The sequence below is a fragment of the Hyla sarda genome, chromosome 1 (genome assembly GCF_029499605.1).
Source record: "Hyla sarda isolate aHylSar1 chromosome 1, aHylSar1.hap1, whole genome shotgun sequence".
NCBI lineage: Eukaryota > Metazoa > Chordata > Amphibia > Anura > Hylidae > Hyla > Hyla sarda.
This window is the reverse complement of record NC_079189.1, coordinates 348,826,295-348,847,458: the sequence shown is the minus strand read 5'-3', so window position 1 is coordinate 348,847,458 and position 21,164 is coordinate 348,826,295. Positions and strand designations below refer to the sequence as shown.

The window sequence follows — 21,164 nt, the reverse complement described above, 5'->3', positions numbered from 1 at the left end:
AGATTCTAGGCACAGAAGGTTCATATGAAAAGGGAAGCCTTCTCTATTGAGCTAAATTATCATTTGTATGGAACATACACAAGTAAAATAAAAGGTCGTCTTGCCAAGACTTACAAGAAATTAGATTGAACAATATTTATAACTGAAGCCCTTACAAGGTTTCTTTGCTCTGAATAAGCTTCTGTTCACACCTGCATAGAGAATCATGACGCATGCAGCGCTAATTTATTTGTCACAAGGAGAAACTGCAGCAGAACCCAGCGAACCCCATTTTCAGTCAATGGGAACTGTTTTGCAATGGATTCAGAACACCACACATGTGAAAAAGAGTGCAAAGAATGTTCAGTGCTTGTACAATTTACACATTAAAGGGGTATTCCAGGCCAAAACTTTTTTTTATATATCAACTGGCTCTGGAAAGTTAAACAGATTTGTAACTTCTATTAAAAAATCTTAATCCTTCCAATAGTTATTAGCTTCTGAAGTCGAGTTGTTTTTTTCTGCTCTCTGATGACTCACGTCCTGGGAGCTGTGCAGCTCCTATGGGGATATTCTCCCATCATGCACAGCTCCCGGGACATGACATCATCATTGAGCAGTTAGACAGAAAACTTCAGAAGCTAATAACTATTGGAAGGATTAAGATTTTTTAATATAATATATATTTATAAATAAATAAAAAAGGTTTTGCCTGGAATACCCCTTTAAGGCTAAGTTACCCCTTGTTTTTTTTTCTGGCAGTTTTTGGAATACTGCCACTCCAGTTTTTGAGCCAAAGTCAGAAGTGGATCCATAAGGGAAGAGAAGTGTAAGTCCTTCCTTTATATGTCCTATTCCTTTTGAATACATTTCTGACTTTGGCTCAAAAACTGGAGTGGCAGTATTCCAAAAACTGCCAGAAAAAGAAAACCAAGTGGAAACTTAGCTTAAGTGCATAACTGCACAGGGTGGATACGCTGTGGATTTTCTGCAGCAGATTCATATGTGGATAACACAAAGAGATGTAGTGGCACTATTGTTATACGGCAGACTACAGCTACTGGGCAGCGGCTCTTCTGTCATCGTGGGAGACCGAGGTCCTAGGCATGCAAATCCAGTGGTGCTGGGAACCAGAGAACCTAAAGGGGTACTCCCCTGGAAAACTTTTTTTTATCAACTGGTCCCAGAAAGTTAAAACAGATTTGTAAATTACTTCTATTTAAAAATATTAACCCTTCCAGTACTTATCAGCTGCTGTATTTTCCAGAGGAAGCTCTTTTCTTTTTGAATTTACTTTCTGTCTGACCACAGTGCTCTCTGCTGACACCTCTGTTCATTTTAGGAACTGTCCAGAGTAGGAGCAAATCCTCCTAGCAAATCTCTCCTGCTCCTGATCATTCCTAAAATCAGCAGAGAGCACTGTGGTCAGACAGAAAAGAAATTCAAAAAGAAAAGAACTTCCTCTGGAAAATACAGTACTGGAAGGGTTAATATTTTTAAATAGAAGTAATTTACTAATCTGTTTTAACTTTCTGGCACCAGTTGATTTAAAAAAAAAAAAAAAAATTGGGGGGGAAGTACCCCTTTAAAGTGACAATGTAATCTGCTAATAGAAACACACAGTGTCTGCAACGTGTCTGGTACAGGAAGCGTCCATTGAAGCAGATGTAGCAGAGTCGACTGGCTGAAGCCTAGCGGTGAGTGCGGGTAACCGTGTGTTTCTATTAGTATATCATATGTGGATAATCCACAGTGTTTTACAGTAGCAGCAATGTAGATGGGATATGGAAAAAATCTCATCCACAGCATTGTGTAAAAACGGTCAGAAAAAACGTGCACAAATTTACCTGCAGCGCGAATATAAAATCTGCAGCTGCAGATACAATGCATTTTTGTGGATTTGCCCCTGATATCAATGTGGGAGCCAAAATCTGCACAATAGAGATTTTAAATTCTTCAATTACTATAAGTATTTTTTTCCCTTAAACCATTAATATCAACAATACACAGCAGCAAAATCCGCAAAAGTTGCAGCATTTTTGCCCAGTGTGAACATATCCTAAGGGCTAGTTCTCACACATCATTCTGCATGGGTCTTGGAGTAGTTTCATTGTGTCAATTAGCTCCTTCTGATCTATAAGATCTGGCCTATAGATCAGGCAGCAAATTCAGTGAGATGGGTTCCCTTTCAGTCATTTGTGTAATAATCAAGTTAACTTTTGGGATGTATGTGCCCCAGTATACCATTTATATCCAAACACAATATTATTTTTTACCTTCAGACAACTGGTCCCCTGTCTGTTTGGACATGAGATTAGACAATGATTCCACCACAGAATTTCTCTTTCTGAACCTTTGAAAAGAAATGTTGAAAAAGAAGAACTCATTTTACCATACATCGGTACACAATAAAAACACTTTGTAGGAAGTTTGTAGGAAGTGAACACAATAGCTAAACTACAATGAAAGTATATAATAAAAACTTGACAACACCCCACCACCACCAGACTGAAAACTGGGGGCCCTCAAGGGCTCTTCACTTCCATCGGTGTATTGTGCAGCAGCTGTCCATGAATGATCGTCTTCTGTTATAGTGAGCAGGAAAGACTAAAGGCTGACAATACTTTCTATACTCTAGTACTTCTGTACTGTGGTCAACTATGCCCTAGAATGGGAGAAATTGAAGGGCATGTACTCCTTCTCCACCTACAGAAGGACACTGAATGTCTTACATTTAGAAAGCATAAACCCAACTACAGTCCTGCTTTTAACAGTGCATACGTTTTGTTTATTAATATGTTCATTTTGGTTAAAGTATCTGTAAAAGACAATATAATAAAGCTTCTGACCTGCACAGCTCGGTACAAATTATTATTTTATATCTGCCAGTGTTGCAAAATGATGTTTAAACAATGGGACAAAAATAAATAATAAAAAAATAAAAAAATGTTGTGACGTGACCAATCTCGCCACATTGCATTGGAGAAGCCTGGTTGCCCGCCTGCTGCCTTTGGACTATGGCCCTGGGAGATTGGGCCCTTTAAAAACAGTATTCAGCCATACCAGAGTGTATGTCACTCATTCTGGCCCTTTAAATACAGTGGGGTCATTCAGTACTTGCCCTGTGTGAGGGGTGATACCCCAGATAGCTATGCCATGGAGCCCATTCATATAATGAAAGACTATGGGAAAGACTTTAGCTCCATGGCAATTGAACTGTGTGTGTGTGGTCTGAGCACCATTTGATAATGTGCGCTCAGGCCTAAGCTATCTGGGGATATGTTGCATGTATATGTTTTATGTAGTAATTGTGGCATTGTGTAGTTTTATGTCTTTTTGCTACCATGTGCTCAATGGACTCTACCTCTATCCCTGGATATAATTGGATTTCTTCGTCCTGGGAGATAATTAGATTTCTTCCCAGTTGTCTGGGGGATAGAGAGGAGGGAGGTATGGGTAAAGTGGGAAGGGCTTATGTTGAAGCCACTGCGATTCGCTACTGTCCACTATGTTTTACAGTCTTCCATCAGGTCCCCTAGGGGAGTGTCCACCTGGTGGAGACCTGCATAACTGCCGGGCAGGTAGCCCCATTAAAATCAGACCACTGCTTGAGCCTTGTCTCGTTCTTGCGGGGGGGGGGGGGTTCACTGTATGCTATTAGAGACTGATTGCCAGGAGTGTAAGCCGCTTGGGAGCTTTTCCTGTTCGTCTGTTAGCAGCTTTTCGTGAGGTTCCAGTTTGGAGTGCTATTTTGTATCCAGTTCGGGAGTTTGGTGTTATGCAGTAGCTGTGCTTGTGTTTCTGAAAATGGGATTATCGCCTAAACGGTTTTTAACCCCTTGTGTACAGCAACGGTCCGTTACAAATGTTATGAGCAGTAAGAATCCTGCAAAATGACAAATGAGTGGAAAAACCTGATGGACCCAACTAAAGGAGTAGTGTGGTGCTAAACAATTTATCCCCTATCCAAAGTATAGGGGATAAGTGTATGATCGCAGGGGGTCACACCCCCACAAACTACTGCCTGGTGCCTGCTCTCCCCATGTCGCCCCCCCGCACAAAGAGTTGGTAAACACACCCCCTTCATGTATCTCTATGGGAGAGCCAGAGAATGCTGCATCTCTGGCTCTCCCATAGAGATGCATGGAGGGGGCATGTCGGCCACAATGTGAACCTTGCCTTAAGAGGTTATTTAATAAATTGATGAAGCATACATAGAGCTGTATATCAAACTTTTTTTTTTTTTGTCTGTGCAACAAGGCTAAAATAGTTGTACAAAATGTTGTATAATTTGGCTGTAAATGACCAGGAGCATTAGATACAGGCTAAATGAAACAACAGGGAAAACAAATATTACATATATACATCCTCTTAGGTGAGGCTCACACATAATTGATTTGGTGCTCTGGGGGGTGGCTATATTTTTTGCTCTAAATTTGCTAGTTACGTTTTTGCTAATTATTTTCTCATGCCAACAATACAAATATGTCAGAGGAACAATACAAAGTGGTGCCCTTAAGGGTTATTTAAAAGTAAATAAATTTGCACTAGCACCACAATTATTATATGCCATGCAACCATTTAATAAATTTGCTGCAGGTGCACATTCCACCACACAAAAAAGGTCGGGGGAAAAAATATCCACACCAACATTGATCAATTCTCCCACATGTTTCCAAACGGTGTTATGGGCCATGTAGTGAGCCGTAAATGGCTGGAAAAAAAAAATAAACACACCAAAAGCTAAAAGAACAGCAGGAAAAAAACTGTATTGGAACATAAAAAAGGCTGAAAATAAGGGTTAAATATACATTGTGTGCACGTAGCAAAAATCTACAATAAGATACATAGAAATAAATATATATTTACAAGCCCCCAGTTGTCGGTACCTCACACAGCTGACGTCATGCAGGTAGAAGTTACGAGAGCCTGCAGGAGAATGTGCCAGGATTCAGGATAGCAACTACAGCATCAGTGTTCCTCTGCTCCTCCGGTCCGGGGACCTACTCCACAGCAGAAGGTCCCAACCCTGAAATTGAGGAGCAGTGGAGCATCGAAGCTGGGCAGTATGTCTTGGGACTGGGGGCTGCCTAAGAGGAAATCTGTGATTGCTTTTCTCTGTCTGTATCGTCAGATTCGATTCGCTCATCCCATCGTCTTGTCTGTTAAGCCAGTAAAATAACAATTTATTGTAATTTAATATGTTTCAGAAGCGCCTTTACTTTGGGGTCCACAGCCGAGCGCCATATTCCTTCCCCCTACAACTATGGGACACACAAAGAGGTGGGCTACAACTATATTGGGGCACATATGGGACCTACAACTGTAAAGGGGCACAGAATGAGCCTTCACCTATATGGGTGGCATAGAGTAGGTCTACAACTATATGGGGGCACAGAATGGGTTTAAAACTATATAAGGGGGCCTACAACTATATATGGGGACACAATGCAGACACGGTTTATGTGTAAAGAAATACACAATGGTTGGGTGGTTGTAAAGAAGCTGACATTATGCAGGAGAAAGGAATCTAAAATGTTTGGCAGGTTCTGTGGAGACAATTCTTGGTCGGAAGAAATCTTCAAGGCGGTCTAGGCCAAAGAAAAGGAAAAATGAACGACTCTGATCTGAGATGACGTCATCAGAGTCACTGGATATAACCGTAATGTCTGCAGAGTGCTTGTGTGCAGCTGGTATCTTTGTGTGGGAATATTGGCACATTTCTAGGGCAATTTTGTATTGCTAACAGGTGACCTTATTTTTTTTATTTTTTATCTGGGCACCCTCCGTATGAAACAAGTAGGCAACAAAGTACATTCTAAAATTCAAATCCATTTAGCACCCCCTGACCTGTTTCCCCCTTAGGAGTGTAGGGCTAATGGCAGCATGCCAAGCCAATGTATGGCCTTATGCTTATCTAATTATTACATTCTGATGATAAATATTTAAAACATTTACAAAATTTTGGTATTTTAGAGAAAGCCTAGTTTAAAACATTAAAACAGAATGACAGGTTCCCTTAATTGCATTTGTGATTAAAAGACCTATAAACATTCACTAGCATAATAAGGTAAAATAAAAGGTCAGAAGTTTCATAATGCATGCAGGATCTCTCATACAAAAAGCTAAAAAGGATATACCTTTGACATGTCTGTAAAGCTTCTTTCATTGTACCTATACCCATCTGTATGTCCTGAGGTTCAAACGTCATTGCTGCCTGCATAACCAAGATGGTACTGTATCCAAGTGCATGATACATGCTCTCTTTAGCCCTGTGGAGGTATGGAATATTAGTAACATTGGTGCAAAAACAAATTATAGCTTTATAAACTGACAACTGGGTGTTACCATCCCACTTGTCAAAGGGCAAATCCCTACACACACTGTCTGCCTGATTGGACAGTGTCAAAGTCAGACTATCTAGAGACAGAGGAATGGGAACTATGAATTTACAATTTCAGGAGGACTACCAGGAATGGCATAAAGCAGAACCTGAGAACCAATGCACCAGCAGTAGTATTAAAAACAGACGTCCCCCTGTATGGAGATCCCATCTCGAGTGCCGCCACTCGAGATGGGATCTCCATACAGGGGGACGCCAAGGGTCTGAGCCATTACATGCACTGTTTGCCACCAAGATAACCACGGCAAGATATAATGCAATCATTGTCAGTATCAGTGACTTATGTCCCTATCAAACATCTTACCAATATAGTGATTGTGCTATATGCTATGTCATTTTGCATTTTCTATGCTTGCTTCTATGCATGATTATCTTTTCTAATATCTGTTCGCAAGCTGTGTTTGTGGACTTGCTTTGTTTGCTTTGCATGTTAAGTATCATATTGTACACAGCTGAGCGCCTCAGTACCTCTGTATACACTACATTATTTATATGTGCTTACTAGAATAATCAGCTGTACCCACATATATGGGCATATCTAGCCCTTATTCTTTAACACTCTGAGAGTTTCTATATATAACTGCCCACCCCTGATATAGAGGCTATAACTCCATCTGTATATTTATCTACCCCTTTACTGTGTATTCATCACACATAGCATTAGGGATATGTCCGGCTAGCTAGCTAGTATTATCCTTAGTTAGCTAGTTCGTCTAGTACAGGGATAGGACAGTTGTTGGTAGGGGGTTCCAGTGTGGGACAGTCATTCTTAGGATGACAATTCCGCCTAGGGTCTAATTTAGGGATTAGTGTAGAGTGACAGGCTCCTTATCCCGGCCCCCCTGTTGTCCCTATCTGCATCCCGCCCCGAGTCATTGGGGGACAGGTTCTGTCAGATACATACTGTATATACTTACTTTTTCCAGTTTATGGCTTTGGTATGATTATTTACCTTTGGATTTATGGAACCTATAGTGGCTGATGTAATCTGTGTTATTTGCTTTATCGGATGCATCTAATATTATTGTGGTGTGCATTCACCATATTGGAATTATCATCAATTTGTGTAGAGTGGTATCCCTTGTTTTATGGGCTCATATTAAAAGTTATATTTTAAAATTTGTCTATTTTTCTGTGATTCATAATTTGGTTGATAGACGTTATATCCTATCCTGTGAAACCCCTGTAGCATAGTCAAATAAAAAATAATCATGGAATACCCCTTTAAATCCTGTTGTGAATTCTTTGAGGGTGCAGTTTTTCAAAATGAGTTGACATAAACTGGTCCTTTTAATGATGCAAACATAAATTAGCAAATAATTCACATTTATGATGGGGGAGATTTATCAAAACATAAGAGGAAATGCTGACCAGCTCCCCATAGCAACAAATCAGATTGCTTCTTTAAAAGGCCTCTGCAAAATAAAGCAGCGATCTGATTGGTTGCTAAGGGCAACTGGTCAACTATTCCTCTGCACAGGTTTTGATAAATCTCCTCCAATATGTCTACTTTTTGTGGGACAACCATCTTAATAGCAGAGAATGTCAAATTTAGAAAAAAAAAAAAGTAAATTTCTTTCCAAATTTTTTAGTTTTTCACAAATGATAGCTTAAGGTAGCACAATCTACTACTAACAAAGTAAAATGTGTCACGAAAAAATTCTCAGAACCACTTAAAAAGCATGCCAAAATTATTAACACCAAGAGAGACGGGCCTTTGGGCCTTTGTCCTTATTGGCAAAACAGGACACATCATTAGGAGTCAAAGGTCAAATCCCTCTTTTTTTTTTTTCTTTTTTTGAGAAATATTGCCGCGAGGACAATAAAAAAATAATAAAAAAAATATGCATCAAAACTGCATGTATTGTGAACTGACACCAACTCAATTAGGAGTCTCTGCAGTTTAGACTGCTGGTGTATAGCCAGTTAAGTTGATCCCCTATCAGAAACAGCAGTAATGAGACTCTGCCCCTTTCTCTGCACAGCCAGAGGATTTATTTATGGGAAATGTAAGCAGCAGTAGAAAGCTATTTCAGTAAGAAAACCAAACCAGTATGGCTGAAAACCCTTGCAAGACACATCAGCTAAAAGATGTAAGCACAAGGCATACCCAAGAACTTCTACCTTATTATCTACTAATAATCTATGCAACACTATACAAGCATAGACTATTATTAAGGCTTCAGTGTGAATCAGAAACCAGCATAAATTTTACTTAGGACCAGCATGTGATACGGCTGGTCTTAGTAAACCCCCCCCCCCCGCCCCCCTTCCAAAGCTTATATATTGTATTTTAAGGGGTACTCTGGCCCTAATACATCTTATCCCCTATCCAAAGGACGGCCATCACGCCCCCTCACATAGACTTGCATTGAGGGGGCGGGGCATCACACTGGGGCGGAGTCCTGATGTCACGCTACACATTTAGAGCCTCCAGCGCTGTGGAGAGCTCACAAAAGGTTGGTGCGCAATGACAGATTGCGGGGGTCCCCAGCGGCAGAGGGCCGGAGTACCCCTTTAACCAATCTGTTGCAGCAGCACATAGGTGTACAGAAGATCTGAAAAAGAAAAAAAGCAAAAAAATAAAATAAAAACTGTAGCAGATCTATAGGCAAGAATACTGGAGATGCCAAATAGTGCAACAAGGGTACAATCACCTGGATAATAATATAGAGAATATTACAAAGCTTGAAATAGTAATAACTCGAAAGGACATGAAGATGTTAAATACAGATTTATTACATAAAGAAAAAATAAACAACTTACCATGGACGTAATAACTCCAGAGCTTCTGAAAACTTGTTGTTTAAAAATAAGTTGAGAGCCAAAGTGCATTCCTCCAGGGCACTTCGAAGGTCCATCTTGGAGGCCCTAAAAGGAAATAAAGATATTCTGATTTATAAATAAATGGTATAAAATGGTGTATGCATAACAAAACTGATTCACATAAACCATTGATTCTACAGTGAAAGCCAGCGTAGCTAAAAGTATACTTATAAAAAAAGAAGGTCAATATTTCATAACCTGATATTATTATAGCACAAACAGGTTTTGTAGCTTTGTACCAGAATGTATTCGCTTGCACTGAGCCTAGCCCACAGTGGAGCTCACATCTCAAATGTGTTCACAAACACATCCAGAATGTTACTGAATTCTGGTTTTCTATAAATTTACCCACATTGGTATGTCTTTTGCAGGGAATCCTAGTTCCCAAAAGAAAATCATAGTAATAGGAAAGTCATACAAACATCATGCAGATATTGCTCTGGTTGCATTCATAGGACCCCATGGTCCACACATGGTTCGTCACATTGGTCTCTGTCCCCAGTGGGGCTCAATCTACTTTTAGACAGTTTCATAGGAATAAAATGTATGTCCAAAATGGAAAATATCTCAGCATATTCAATAGAACAAGGAGCATGGATCACAAATTTTATCTGGTTCAAGCCATGCAAGAATTCTGGGTTGGCTCCAGGCAAAATGGTATTTGAAAAACAAGGAGACAGAACCTGGGTCTGGGTTGTGTCATCTTGTTAAAGGGGTACTCCAGTTGAAAAAAATATATAATTCAAAATCAACTGATGCTAGAAAGTTAAACAGATTTGTAAATTACTTCTATTTAAAAATCTTCATCCTTCCAGTACTTATCAGCTGCTGTATACTACAGAGGAAGTGGAGTTGTTCTTTTAAGCCTGACCACAGTGCTCACTGCTGCCCCTCTGTCTGTGTCCGGAACTGTCCAGAGCAGGAGAAGTTTGCTATAGGAATTTGCTCCTACTCTGGACAATTCCTGACACGAATAGGTGTCAGCAGCAGAGAGCACAGTGGTGAGATAGAAAAGAACAACTCAACTTCCTCTGTAGTATACAGCAGCTATAAAGTACTGGAGGATTAAGATGTTTTAAATAGAAGTAGTTTACAAATCTGTCTATCTAGCACCAGTTGATTTGAAAAAATAGCTTTCTATCGGAGAACCCTTTAACCAAGCTATGATTTTGAAGCGTGAGAGAAAACTGGATTATTCAAAATATACATACAGGGGGAGAGCATACAAACTGAGTTGGAGCGTATTCAGTTAAACGTGGCGACAAAGTTACTGCAGGTCAGTTATTTTACTCTGCTCAACTTCTGCAAAACAATGGACACTAGATATATACCCAACAGACTCCATTCAAACGTCGATGGAACCAGTGAGTAACAGTAGGTGTCAGTTGTGCAATGGTCAATCTAGCTCCAGAGCTTGCCTCTGGAACAGACTGAAAGCTCCCGAACAGAGCTCCAAAGCAGATGTGAACTTAGCCTTAATCGAGATTAATAGCCTTAATCGAGAGCAAATACGGTAAAATTAAACAAACTGATTAGATACATTCTTTAAACAAATACAGAAAGAACCATCGAAACATGTCAGGTTGTGAAGTGTTTCGCTTAGAATCTTCGCTAAGGATCTATGACTCTTAAACTACGGTCTGTTGCTTTTCAGACAGGCTTTGGAAGATTAACACTTCATGATTTGTGACTTGTGTGTACTATTTTTTTTACACCAGTTAATACACTGCTAAGGCATCAGCAAGTAATCCTACATCTGCTTCATAAAAAATAGTTTAAGCCCCAATAAATAAAACCAGGTCACTGCAATCTGATATGGATCAATGTAAAATAAATTAAATAATAAACAAACAAATAGCAGCATGTATACCCATGTATTGCAAGGTATACACATCGTGCAAAAGTAGATCTGTAAAACTGCCATGTTTAAACATGTGTGGCATGGAGTAATTCTTTAATAGTTCCACTCTCAACACCAAAACACATAATATATAAACGAAAAAGCAACAGGAGGTGCGCCCCTAGTGAGGACTGTTTATCATGAATGAAAAGATGAAATAAAGATGGGTTCTTACCCCTAGGTGTTGCACTCAGAGCACATCACCTACAGTAGCGTCTGGATGGAAAGGGACAGGTGGAACCGCTGCCACGAGGAACTTCCCGGTGTGACGTCAGTCGGACCGATGGAGTGAGATAGCAGGAAGTGTTTGAACACAAGTTCCTCTGGTTACCAGGAATAGAAGGTTACTTATTTAATCGCAACGCGTTTCGATCCCGGACCGGGATCTTCATCAGGCATCCTGATGAACGTCCAGGATTGAAACGCGTTGCAAATAAAGTAGTAACCTTCAATTCCTGGTAACCAGCGCCTTTTTTCAGAGGAACTTATGTTCAAACACTTCCTGCTATCTAACACCAAAACATATTCATTCAATAGGCTATGCTATTGAGAAATATGATATCTGACCAAATAATTATAGTCTATATGAATTGTATCATCTCATCATTAACAGATGTCTTTCCTCCATAGTTTTTTTTGTCTGGGCAGTTTTGAGTCCCCAGTTTGTACTAATCTGATCTGCTTGTTTAGAGGCAGCAGCATCACATGATGCCATGGGCAACCTTTTCCGGTTAGTTTCATAAGATCTCCACAAATTAGTGGTGGCCTTGTACATACTGTACATAGAAGACATCTGAAATAACACATTTTAGTTTGAGGAGGTTTAAAATTCAGTTTCCTAAGTTCTAACTGTACACTTTACTACCACAGGAGACTGGTTCCCATTATAGCCAGGGTGGCTACCAATAACATACAGAAGTATATATATATATATATATATATATATATATATATATATATATATATTGTCCTGTGTATGTCATAAACACAATAACTATTCTATTAAAGCTTTTTCATTGTTTGCTTTTAAGAAAAATAATATATTGTGAAAGTTTATAAATCTTTCTCAGCTCATGAAAGGTGTTTCTTAAAATGAAAAGCACTGCTGGCCATGATACAGTTAATCAAACAGCAAGCTGCAGATAGGTGATAAAAGAGCAGTGCATCCCTATACCCCTCCCCTACTCCACACACCACCCATCTCAGTTATCTATATTTATACAACATGGAAAAGTCAACACTGTAAAAAGGCTTAGGAAAGGAAAATATTCAGAAAGTTACATCCCAAAGAGGACAAGATGTCCCCAGCCCTGCATCTAATGAGACCTGGAGAGCCTGTGCCATTAACTCTTACTGTGCTAGTCTACACAAACATGCTAAATCTGCATTTTCTGTCTGACGCCATAAATAGAAGCTGCCTGCTAGAGCTGCATTCGGCAACAAAGACTGAGGACGCATTTTCCACCCCGCCCCCAGTAACCATATCTATACAAGTAGATGCGTAGATGACAATAATAAAAAGGTCCCCCAGAGGAAGGGAACATGGAGGCAATGTAGATGCTCTGGATGACCTGCTCGGCACTATGGTGTGGCTATAATCCAGGACAACAGCATAACAATAACAAAGTAAACAGTAAATCACTACAGCCATGCATTTTTTAGCCAAGGGATTCAAAAGTAGTACACATACAGTTCTGTAGATCAGAATTCACCAGAACATGCATTTCCAAGGTGAAATGGAAGGTGCAGAGCAGAGATGTATAGGAGCCATCTGCATTAGATGACAATTGTAGCAATGCAGAATGTGAAGTGCTATACTTACAGGGTGATATCTGCAGGCAAGACGACAGCTGTTCCAAAAGACGCAGAGCAGTCCTTTTGGCTTAAGGTTCCCACTTTACCAGAGGGAAATATGCCACTTCTAAATGGACATGTACGTTATGTAAATGTATATTCTCTCCACGGATATGCTCAGGTACGCAATAGACCCTTATAAATTAGTCATCAATAAGAGGCAGAGGTGCAGCAAAGTTCACACTGCAGCAGCTGGCCTGGCAGGGGCTCCCCATTACAGCATTTAAGAGAAATGTCAAAGAAATTAGCAGCAGGTCGATGCTGGTACGCCGGATGATGCTCTCTCTCCTTCACTCAGGAGGGATGCTGGGAGATTTCACCAATCTGTGATGCAGCCTAATTTTAAGCCATCACTCTCCATCTACAGGACAGCTAGAATAACAAACAGTTTGCTGGTGCCCTGATATCTGCAGCGTCCACATGTGGAGATCAAATAGAGTAATGTAGGTTAATCTTCTACCATGTGATTGAGTGATGAAACAAAATGCATCCATATTATGAAGTGCTCTTGGAAGACAGAAATGATCACAGTGAAAGATCTAAGTAAGAAGCACTGATCTTCTATTTACTGAGCATGTCAGCAGACGAATATAGTGAAAAAACACCCTGAAAGCACTGAGGTATACCAAAATAAGCCCAGCTTCCTTCATTGCACCTACAGTAGACACCTACAGAGATTCCCAGAGCCTGTCAAGTGATATGAGGAAACAGCCACAAAACATATTTGTTCACAACTTCTTCACTGATAAAAGTCATCGTTATGTAACCTTTCAATTTTAGGGCTCTTTCTGGACCCATATATTTATTATTAAAGAAAGAAAAGAAAAAAACCTAGTCAACACATTTAGATATCAAAAATAGATATTGGGGGTTATTTATCCAAACCTGTCCTGAGGAAAAGTTGCTCAGTAACAAAGTTTCCCATAACAACCAATCAGATTGCTTCTTTCATTTTTGAAAAGGCCTCTGAAAATTGAAAGAAGGGATCTGATTGGTTGCTACGGACAACTCAGCAACTTCTCCTCTGGACATGTTTTGATAAGTCTCCCATTTAAGTATAGTTCCCCCTAGAACTTGAAGTTTAAAGGGGTTATCCAGCATAAGGTGATTTTAGTATGTACCTGGCAGGCAGTTATGGACATGCTTAGGAAGGATTTGTGCTTGTCTTTGGGTTAAATGGCTATGTTGTGAGATTACTATAACGCCGAGGCTAGCTTTTTGTGAACTGGATATTTCCTGTTGGAGTTTTCTCATAATTCCACTTTTCTCCCTCCCACATATCAGCCACCCCACCCATTAAACAACAAACTGGAAAGCACTTGGCTTTTGCATGGAATTCTGCTAATCAGGGTGCCTCCAGCTGTTGCTAATTTCTCACTTCACCCATTGAAGCAGAAGCAGCCCTGTCATCTAACTAGTGAGGACGTGTCTCGGCTGCACTGCATTCTGGGAATACCTAAGACAGGAGACCAAACGTCACACACAGGTACAGACACTATATGACGGACTACACTAACTTTATAGCCCCTGTAGCATAGTCTAATAAAATAAATAATTCCTGGAATACCCCTTTAATTAGATACATCAAAATAGGACATGTTTTAGTATATGGATTTTATAGAGGACTTGCTGCTTTCTGTTCCCAATACTCACCTGAGGTGAAATTCAACTCAAACTTTATGATATTAAAAATATCAGGTTAAAAAAATAAATGCTGCAGAAGCATAATGAATTACTTACCCTTATGCACCAGTACTGAAACCACCAAAAATTCATTAACTGAGGGCCTTGGGCCATTATTTCTTGTTATTCCTGGTTTAGCATATCCCAGAATGCATTGCTTTCTCTGAGCTCTTCATCACAGACCTCCCACCTTGCCAGGCCCCTGCCCATAGTTTTACTGATTTGCAAATTACTTCTATTTAAAAATCTTAATCCTTTCAGTACCTATCAGCGGCTGTATGTTCCACAGGAAGTTATATAGTTCAGAAGAAATCCAACCACAGTGCTGTCTCCCGACACCTCTGTCCCGGCCAGGAACTGTCCAGAGCAGGGGGATTTGCTTCTGCTCTGGACAGTTCCTGAAGCGGACACAGGTGGCAGCAGAGAGCATTGTGATCAGAATGGAAAGAACTACACAACTTTCTCTAGATGTCTGACAGATTTTTGGAACAGCGGGCTATGCATATGAAAAATGAATTTTTAACATTTTTACAGACCACTGTTCCAAAAAAAAGCCAGTGGGGTGTGAATGCTCACTGCACCTCTTGTTACATCTCTTGAGGGGGTGTAGTTTCCAAAATGGGGTTACTTGTAAAGGAGACATGGCCCCTGACTTAAATTCCAGCCAAATCCTCTCTCCTAATTCCCAAAGTTGTTTCTTCCCTCCTGAGCACTGTTGTGCGCCCACACAATACTTCACGTCCAGATATGGGGTATTTCCAGAATCTGGAGAAACCTCTTGTAAAAATGGAAAAATTTGATACAACAATAACATGCTAGTGAAAAAAATTGAGGTTTTGACTTTTCTTCTCCAATTTGCTGCTATTTGTGTGAAACACCTAAAAGGTTAAACGTTCTGAATGTCATTGAATACTTTTAAGGGTGCAGTTTTTATAATTGGGTCAATTATGGGGGATTTCTAAGAAAAAGCACCCTCAAATCTACTTCAAACTTCCCTTCAGATTTAGAAATTTCTGCAAAACTTTAAAGCCCTCTAATGTTTTCAACAAGTAAAAAACTGGTAATTTTATGATGCCAACATAAATTAGACATATTGGTTGGACAATAGCTGTGACTGGGCGGCAAATTTTCCACCGCTGCTCAAACTCCCAGCGGCAAACTTATTGTGAACCCCCGCTCGTGTGAATGTACCCTAAAAACACTACACTACCAAATAATAAAAAGTAAAACACTACATATACTCCTACACAGTTAAAACCCCCCCCCCCATTAAAAATGAAAAACATCTCAAACGGCAGTGTTTCCTAAACGGAGCCTCCAGCTTTGGCAAAACAACAACTCCCAGTATTGCCAGACAGCCATTGACTGTTCTGGCAGGCTTGGAGTCTTGCAACAGCTGGAGGCACCCTGTTTGGGAAACACTGCTGTAGGGTTTTGGTGGAGATAAGCCCCATCCTTGTATCGGGGTCCGCCACTATTGCAAATTCCTCATTTAGGCCTCAAATACGCATGGCGCTCTCTCACTTCAGAGCCCTGTCGTATTTCAAGCAACAGTTTAGGGCCACATATGGGGTATTTCCGTACTCTGGATAAACTTTGGGGGGATATTTCTCCTTTTACCCCTTATGAAAAGAAAAAGTTAGGGGCTACACCAGCATGTTGGTGTAAAAGATTTAATATTTTACACTAACATGCTGGTGTTGCCCCATACTATTCATCTTCACAAGAGGTAAAAAGGAGAAAAAGACCCCCAAAATGTCTAGAGTACGGAAATACCCCATATGTGGTCGTAAAATGCTCTGCGGACGAACTACATGGCTCAGCAGTGAGAGTGCGCCATGTACATTTGAGGCCTAAATTGGTGATTTTCACAGGGCTGGCTGACCGTTACAGTGGTTCTGACATGAACGCAAAAAAAAAAACCACCCACATATGACCCCATTTTGCAAACTACACCCCTCATGGAATGTAACAAGAGGTATAATTAGCCTTAGCACCCCACAGGTCTTTGACAAATTTTCGTTAAAGTTGGACATGAAAATTTAAAATTTGTTTTTTCCCTGAAATGCTGGTGTTACCCCAAATTTTTCATTTTCACAAGGGGTAATAGAAAAGTAGCCTCCAAAAATTTGTAAGACCATTTCTTCTGAGTAAGAACATACCCCATATGTGGATGTAAAGTGCTCTGCGGGCAAACTACAGGGCTCAGAAGAGAAAGAGCCACTTGGGCTTTTTGAGAGAGAATTAGGTTGGAATTGAAGGCCACGTGTGTTTACAAGGCCCAATGGTGCCAGAACAGGGGACCCCCTCCACATGTGTCCCCATTTTGGAAACTACACCCCTCACGGAATGTAACAAGGGGTGCAGTGAGCATTTACACCCCACAGGTGTCTGACAGATTTTTTTGAACAGTCGTCCATAAAAATGAGAAATGTAATTTTTCATGTGCACAGCCCAATGTTCCAAAGATCTGTAAAATGCCAGTGGGGTGTAAATGCTCACTGCACCCCTTATTAAATTCTGTGAGGTGTGTAGTTTCCAAAATGGGGTCACATATGGGGGTCCACTGTTCTGGCACCACGGGGGGCTTTGTAAACACACATGGCCCCTGACTTCCATTCCAACCAAATTCTCTCTCCAAAAGCTCAATGGCGCTCCTCTTCTGAGCATTGTAGTTCGCCTGCAGAGCACTTTACATCCACATATGGGGTATTTCCATACTCATAAGAAATGGGGTTAAAACATTTTGGGGGCTTTTTCTCCTATTACCCCTTGTGATAATGAAAAATGTGGGATAACCAGCATTTTATTGAAAATTTTTTTTTACTTTTTACTAAAGTTTGTCAATGCACGTGTGGGGTGTTACGGCTCACTGTACCCCTTGTTACGTTCCTTAAGGGGTGTAGTTTCCAAAATAGTATGCCATGTGTTCTGTTTGGGGTAACACCAGCATTTTAGTGTTTAAGTGGGACGTGAAAGTGAAAAATTTGATTTTTAACACTAAAATGCTGGTGTTACCCCAAACAGAACACATGGCATACTATTTTGGAAACTACACCCCTCAAGGAACGTAACAAGTGGTACAATGAACCTTAACACCCCACAGGTGATTGACAAACTTTTGTTAAAGTGGGACGTGAAAGTGAAAAATTTGATTTTTAACAAAAGTTTGTCAATCACCTGTGGGGTGTTAAGGTTCATTGTACCACTTGTTACGTTCCTTGAGGGGCGTAGTTTCCAAAATTGTATGCAATTTGGTTTTGTTTTTACTGTTCTGGCATCATGGGGGCTTCCTAAATGGGACATTTATCGGCTGATAAAAATGTTAAACAAGGTTGAGATAGAAATGGCTCAGATGTATAAAATAAGGCTAGACGCGTTTTACGACGTAATGTCGCATTCTTCAGTAGCCTGATTAGATTAAAGTTTTAATCTAATCAGGCTACTGAAGAATGCGACATTACGTCGTGAAACGAGTCTAGCCTTATTTTATACTTATGAGCCACTTTTATCTCAACCTTGTTTAACATTTTTATCAGCCGATACTGCCTAGACAGCGCTGCAGGACCCGGACTAGTGGACCACTGTGAATTAGCGCGCTATTCACACGCCACGAGGACGCCGGACAGCCGCTGCCGATTTTCCTACATACCGGCTACTAATTAATAATGATTGTGTATACTTCTCAGATGTAAACAAGTATAAGTATGGCTATTTGGCCTTTTGTCTTTTTTCTTTTCTTGATTGGTGACGTTGTTATATCTGAATGGTACAATGTATTTTTGTAAATTTTTATTATTTAAAATAAAGGAAAATATATAAGGAAAGGAACATTTTCATTACCCCCAATTTTTCCGATTATTACTCTGCACCCATTCACTCTTTGATATCGTATAAACCCTTTATACTCCCCTTTAATAGCTCATTCTTATCACTCTTATTTTTCCACTCAGATTTTTTCATTCACTCACATATCGTATATCACTATCATCATTATCCCTTGCTCTTTCCTTTTTCTTTTTTCTCTTTTCACTAATTTTTGAGGACTGGTCATATAATTATCTCTGATTATATATTTTCTCCTATAAAGTAGAATGTCACGAAAAAAACATCTCGGAATCTAATTTATAAGTAAAAGCATCCCAGAGTTATTAATGTTTAAAGTGATAGTGGTCAGATTTGCAAAAAATCTCCTGTCCTTAGGGTTCTAATGGGCTCCATCCCCAAGGGGTTAAAAAAATAAATAAATACTTTTATTAGGGAAGGGGCTTACATATATATATATATATATATATATATATATATCTCATTTTTTTAAACACTTTATTTACAATTTTTTTGTCCACAGGGGGACTATTACCTGCAATCTTGAGATTGCAAACAATGAACAATGGTATTCCATAGAACAGTATTGATCAGTGTTATCTGCACTCCATTGCTACAGCCTGCAATGGCTGGCTGCAACGTTGGAGCACCGATCGGACGGCAGGGGAGCAGGTAATATACTTCCCTTAGTACTTGCTTATCGTGACACTAGATTTTGCCACTTTTAGATGCCGCAATCAACTTTGATGGCAGTGTCTAAAGGTTTAATGCCAGACATCAGCCTGATCTGCGATGTCCCGTTTTAGTCATGACCAAGTGGGTATGAAGCCGGCTCAGCTCCTAAGCTCGCTTCTTAACCATGCCGCATCGTTGCGTGGCACAAAAACAGCGTTCTGCAGCAAGGGGTTAAAGCGGCATTTGCTCGGGCAATCTTGGAAGTGAGTCCTGGATCCCTGAGCGGGATGAGGGTGCTCTAGAGACAGTTTTCTTCATTACAGGAGCCCTGGCTCTGCTTTCCTGAAGCAGGACTAAATGGCTAAAGAATTCACCTGCTCGGCGCTTGGAACTACCTTGTGTGGGGTGATAGGATTTCCACATCCCTGAACACTTACTTCTTTTATAAAGTTAGGTAAATAATTGGACACCATTAGTAACACGATACAACACTGAGATAAATCTGTTTATCAGGACATAACATTGCCTAAATAAAATGTAGTCAAAATAGAATCTGCCAACAGCAACCAGATGTTCGTTTTTATTTCTTAACCAATCAGGATGCTCTGCTTGTCCTCCTGCCAAAAGGCATGATGAAGAGGGCTTGTCCTGATAGCATGGGCACTGTCACTGTGACCACACGTCAGCAGCAGGATGTACAGTTGTAATACAGTCGGGACCCTGCTGCAACTGACTGTATTGGATTCCTCTCTGCACCCAGCAGACGCAGTTTAACGGCTTAAGGAGCACAAGTTTTTTTTCATTTTTGCACTTTTGATTTTTAGAAGGTGAGGTGGAAAATACATAACGCTTTCAATATTGCACCTACAGATGCATATGAGGGCTTGTTTATGCACCACCGATTGTACTTTCTAATGACAATCATTTATCCACAAAATCTACGGCGAAACTAGAAAAAAAATATTTGTGGGGTAAAATTGTAAAAAAAAAAAGATATAAAAAAAAAACAAAAAAAAACATAACACCTTTTTGTAAAATTTGCAGGCTTCCGATTTTATGCTGTGCACTTTTCGGTGAAAAGGACACCAGATCTTTTACTACCTAAACATTTTTAAACTACATGCGCCAAAATTAGTATGTGTAAAAATTGGCATTTGCTGACCCCTATAACTTTTTTATTTTTCCATAAACAGAGATGTATGAGGGCTCATTTTTTGTGCCGTGATCTAAAGTTTTTATCGGTACCATTTTTGGTTTTGATGGTATTTTTTGATTACTTTGTATAAACCTAAAAAAAATGTATAAAAAGCAACCAAAAATACGCAATTTTGGACTTTATAAAAATATAATGTTAATTAAACTGCATTGTTTCCAGTTTGGACATTTATGCATGCGACGGTACCACAGGTTCATGTTTATTTTTGTTTACATACATATTTTTTTTGAACCTGTTAACGACCAAGGACGTGTATACATGTTCTTGTGCCGTTAACAGTGTATGGCGCGGTTCCCGACTCGAGCCATACCGGCAGGCCCCAGCTGATTCTTGTATCTGGGGGAGCCGTTAATAGAGACAGCCAGCTATTAACCCGTTTAGGGATCTTTGAACACTCCCTGGTGGTCTAGTGGGGTGGATAGCCGCCGCCGCCCCCCATGATCCACTTCTGAGGTAGCCGGAGGGGTTACCTTTTCTCCAGCGCTGGCTGAGAAATAAAGCTGGCTTGAGATTGATAAAGCCTGGCTGAAAAACACCCCTGCCATATTAAAAGTTTTAAAGGGGTACTCCGGTGAAAACCTTTTTTCTTTTAAATCAACTGGTGGCAGAAAGTTAAACATATTTGTAAATTACTTCTATTAAAAAAATCTTAATCCTTCCAGTAGTTATTAGCTGCTGAATGCTACAGAGGAAATTCCTTTCTTTTTGGAACACTGATGACATCACGAGCACAGTGCTCTCTGCTGACATCTCTGTCCATTTTAGCAACCATGCATAGCAGATGTATGCTAAGGGCAGCATGG

At 40.0% G+C, this 21,164-nt stretch overlaps 1 protein-coding gene across 2 annotated transcripts in view; it reads right to left on the bottom strand.

Annotated features, from left to right (window-relative positions):
* TTC39B (tetratricopeptide repeat domain 39B) overlaps positions 1–21,164 on the bottom strand; it is a 170,674-nt gene that overhangs the window by 44,356 nt on the left and 105,154 nt on the right. The window contains exons 1-4 of one of the 2 annotated variants that reach the window (XM_056521141.1): positions 12,931–13,315; positions 9,149–9,253; positions 6,120–6,251; positions 2,256–2,332 (exon numbers count right to left, since the gene is read on the bottom strand). In XM_056521141.1, coding sequence (XP_056377116.1) covers positions 2,256–2,332; positions 6,120–6,251; positions 9,149–9,243 — 304 coding nt within the window. In that variant the 5' untranslated portion in view covers positions 9,244–9,253; positions 12,931–13,315. Of the gene's footprint in view, positions 1–2,255; positions 2,333–6,119; positions 6,252–9,148; positions 9,254–12,930; positions 13,316–21,164 lie in introns of those variants that run through there. The other variant, XM_056521134.1, reaches the window with a different exon arrangement.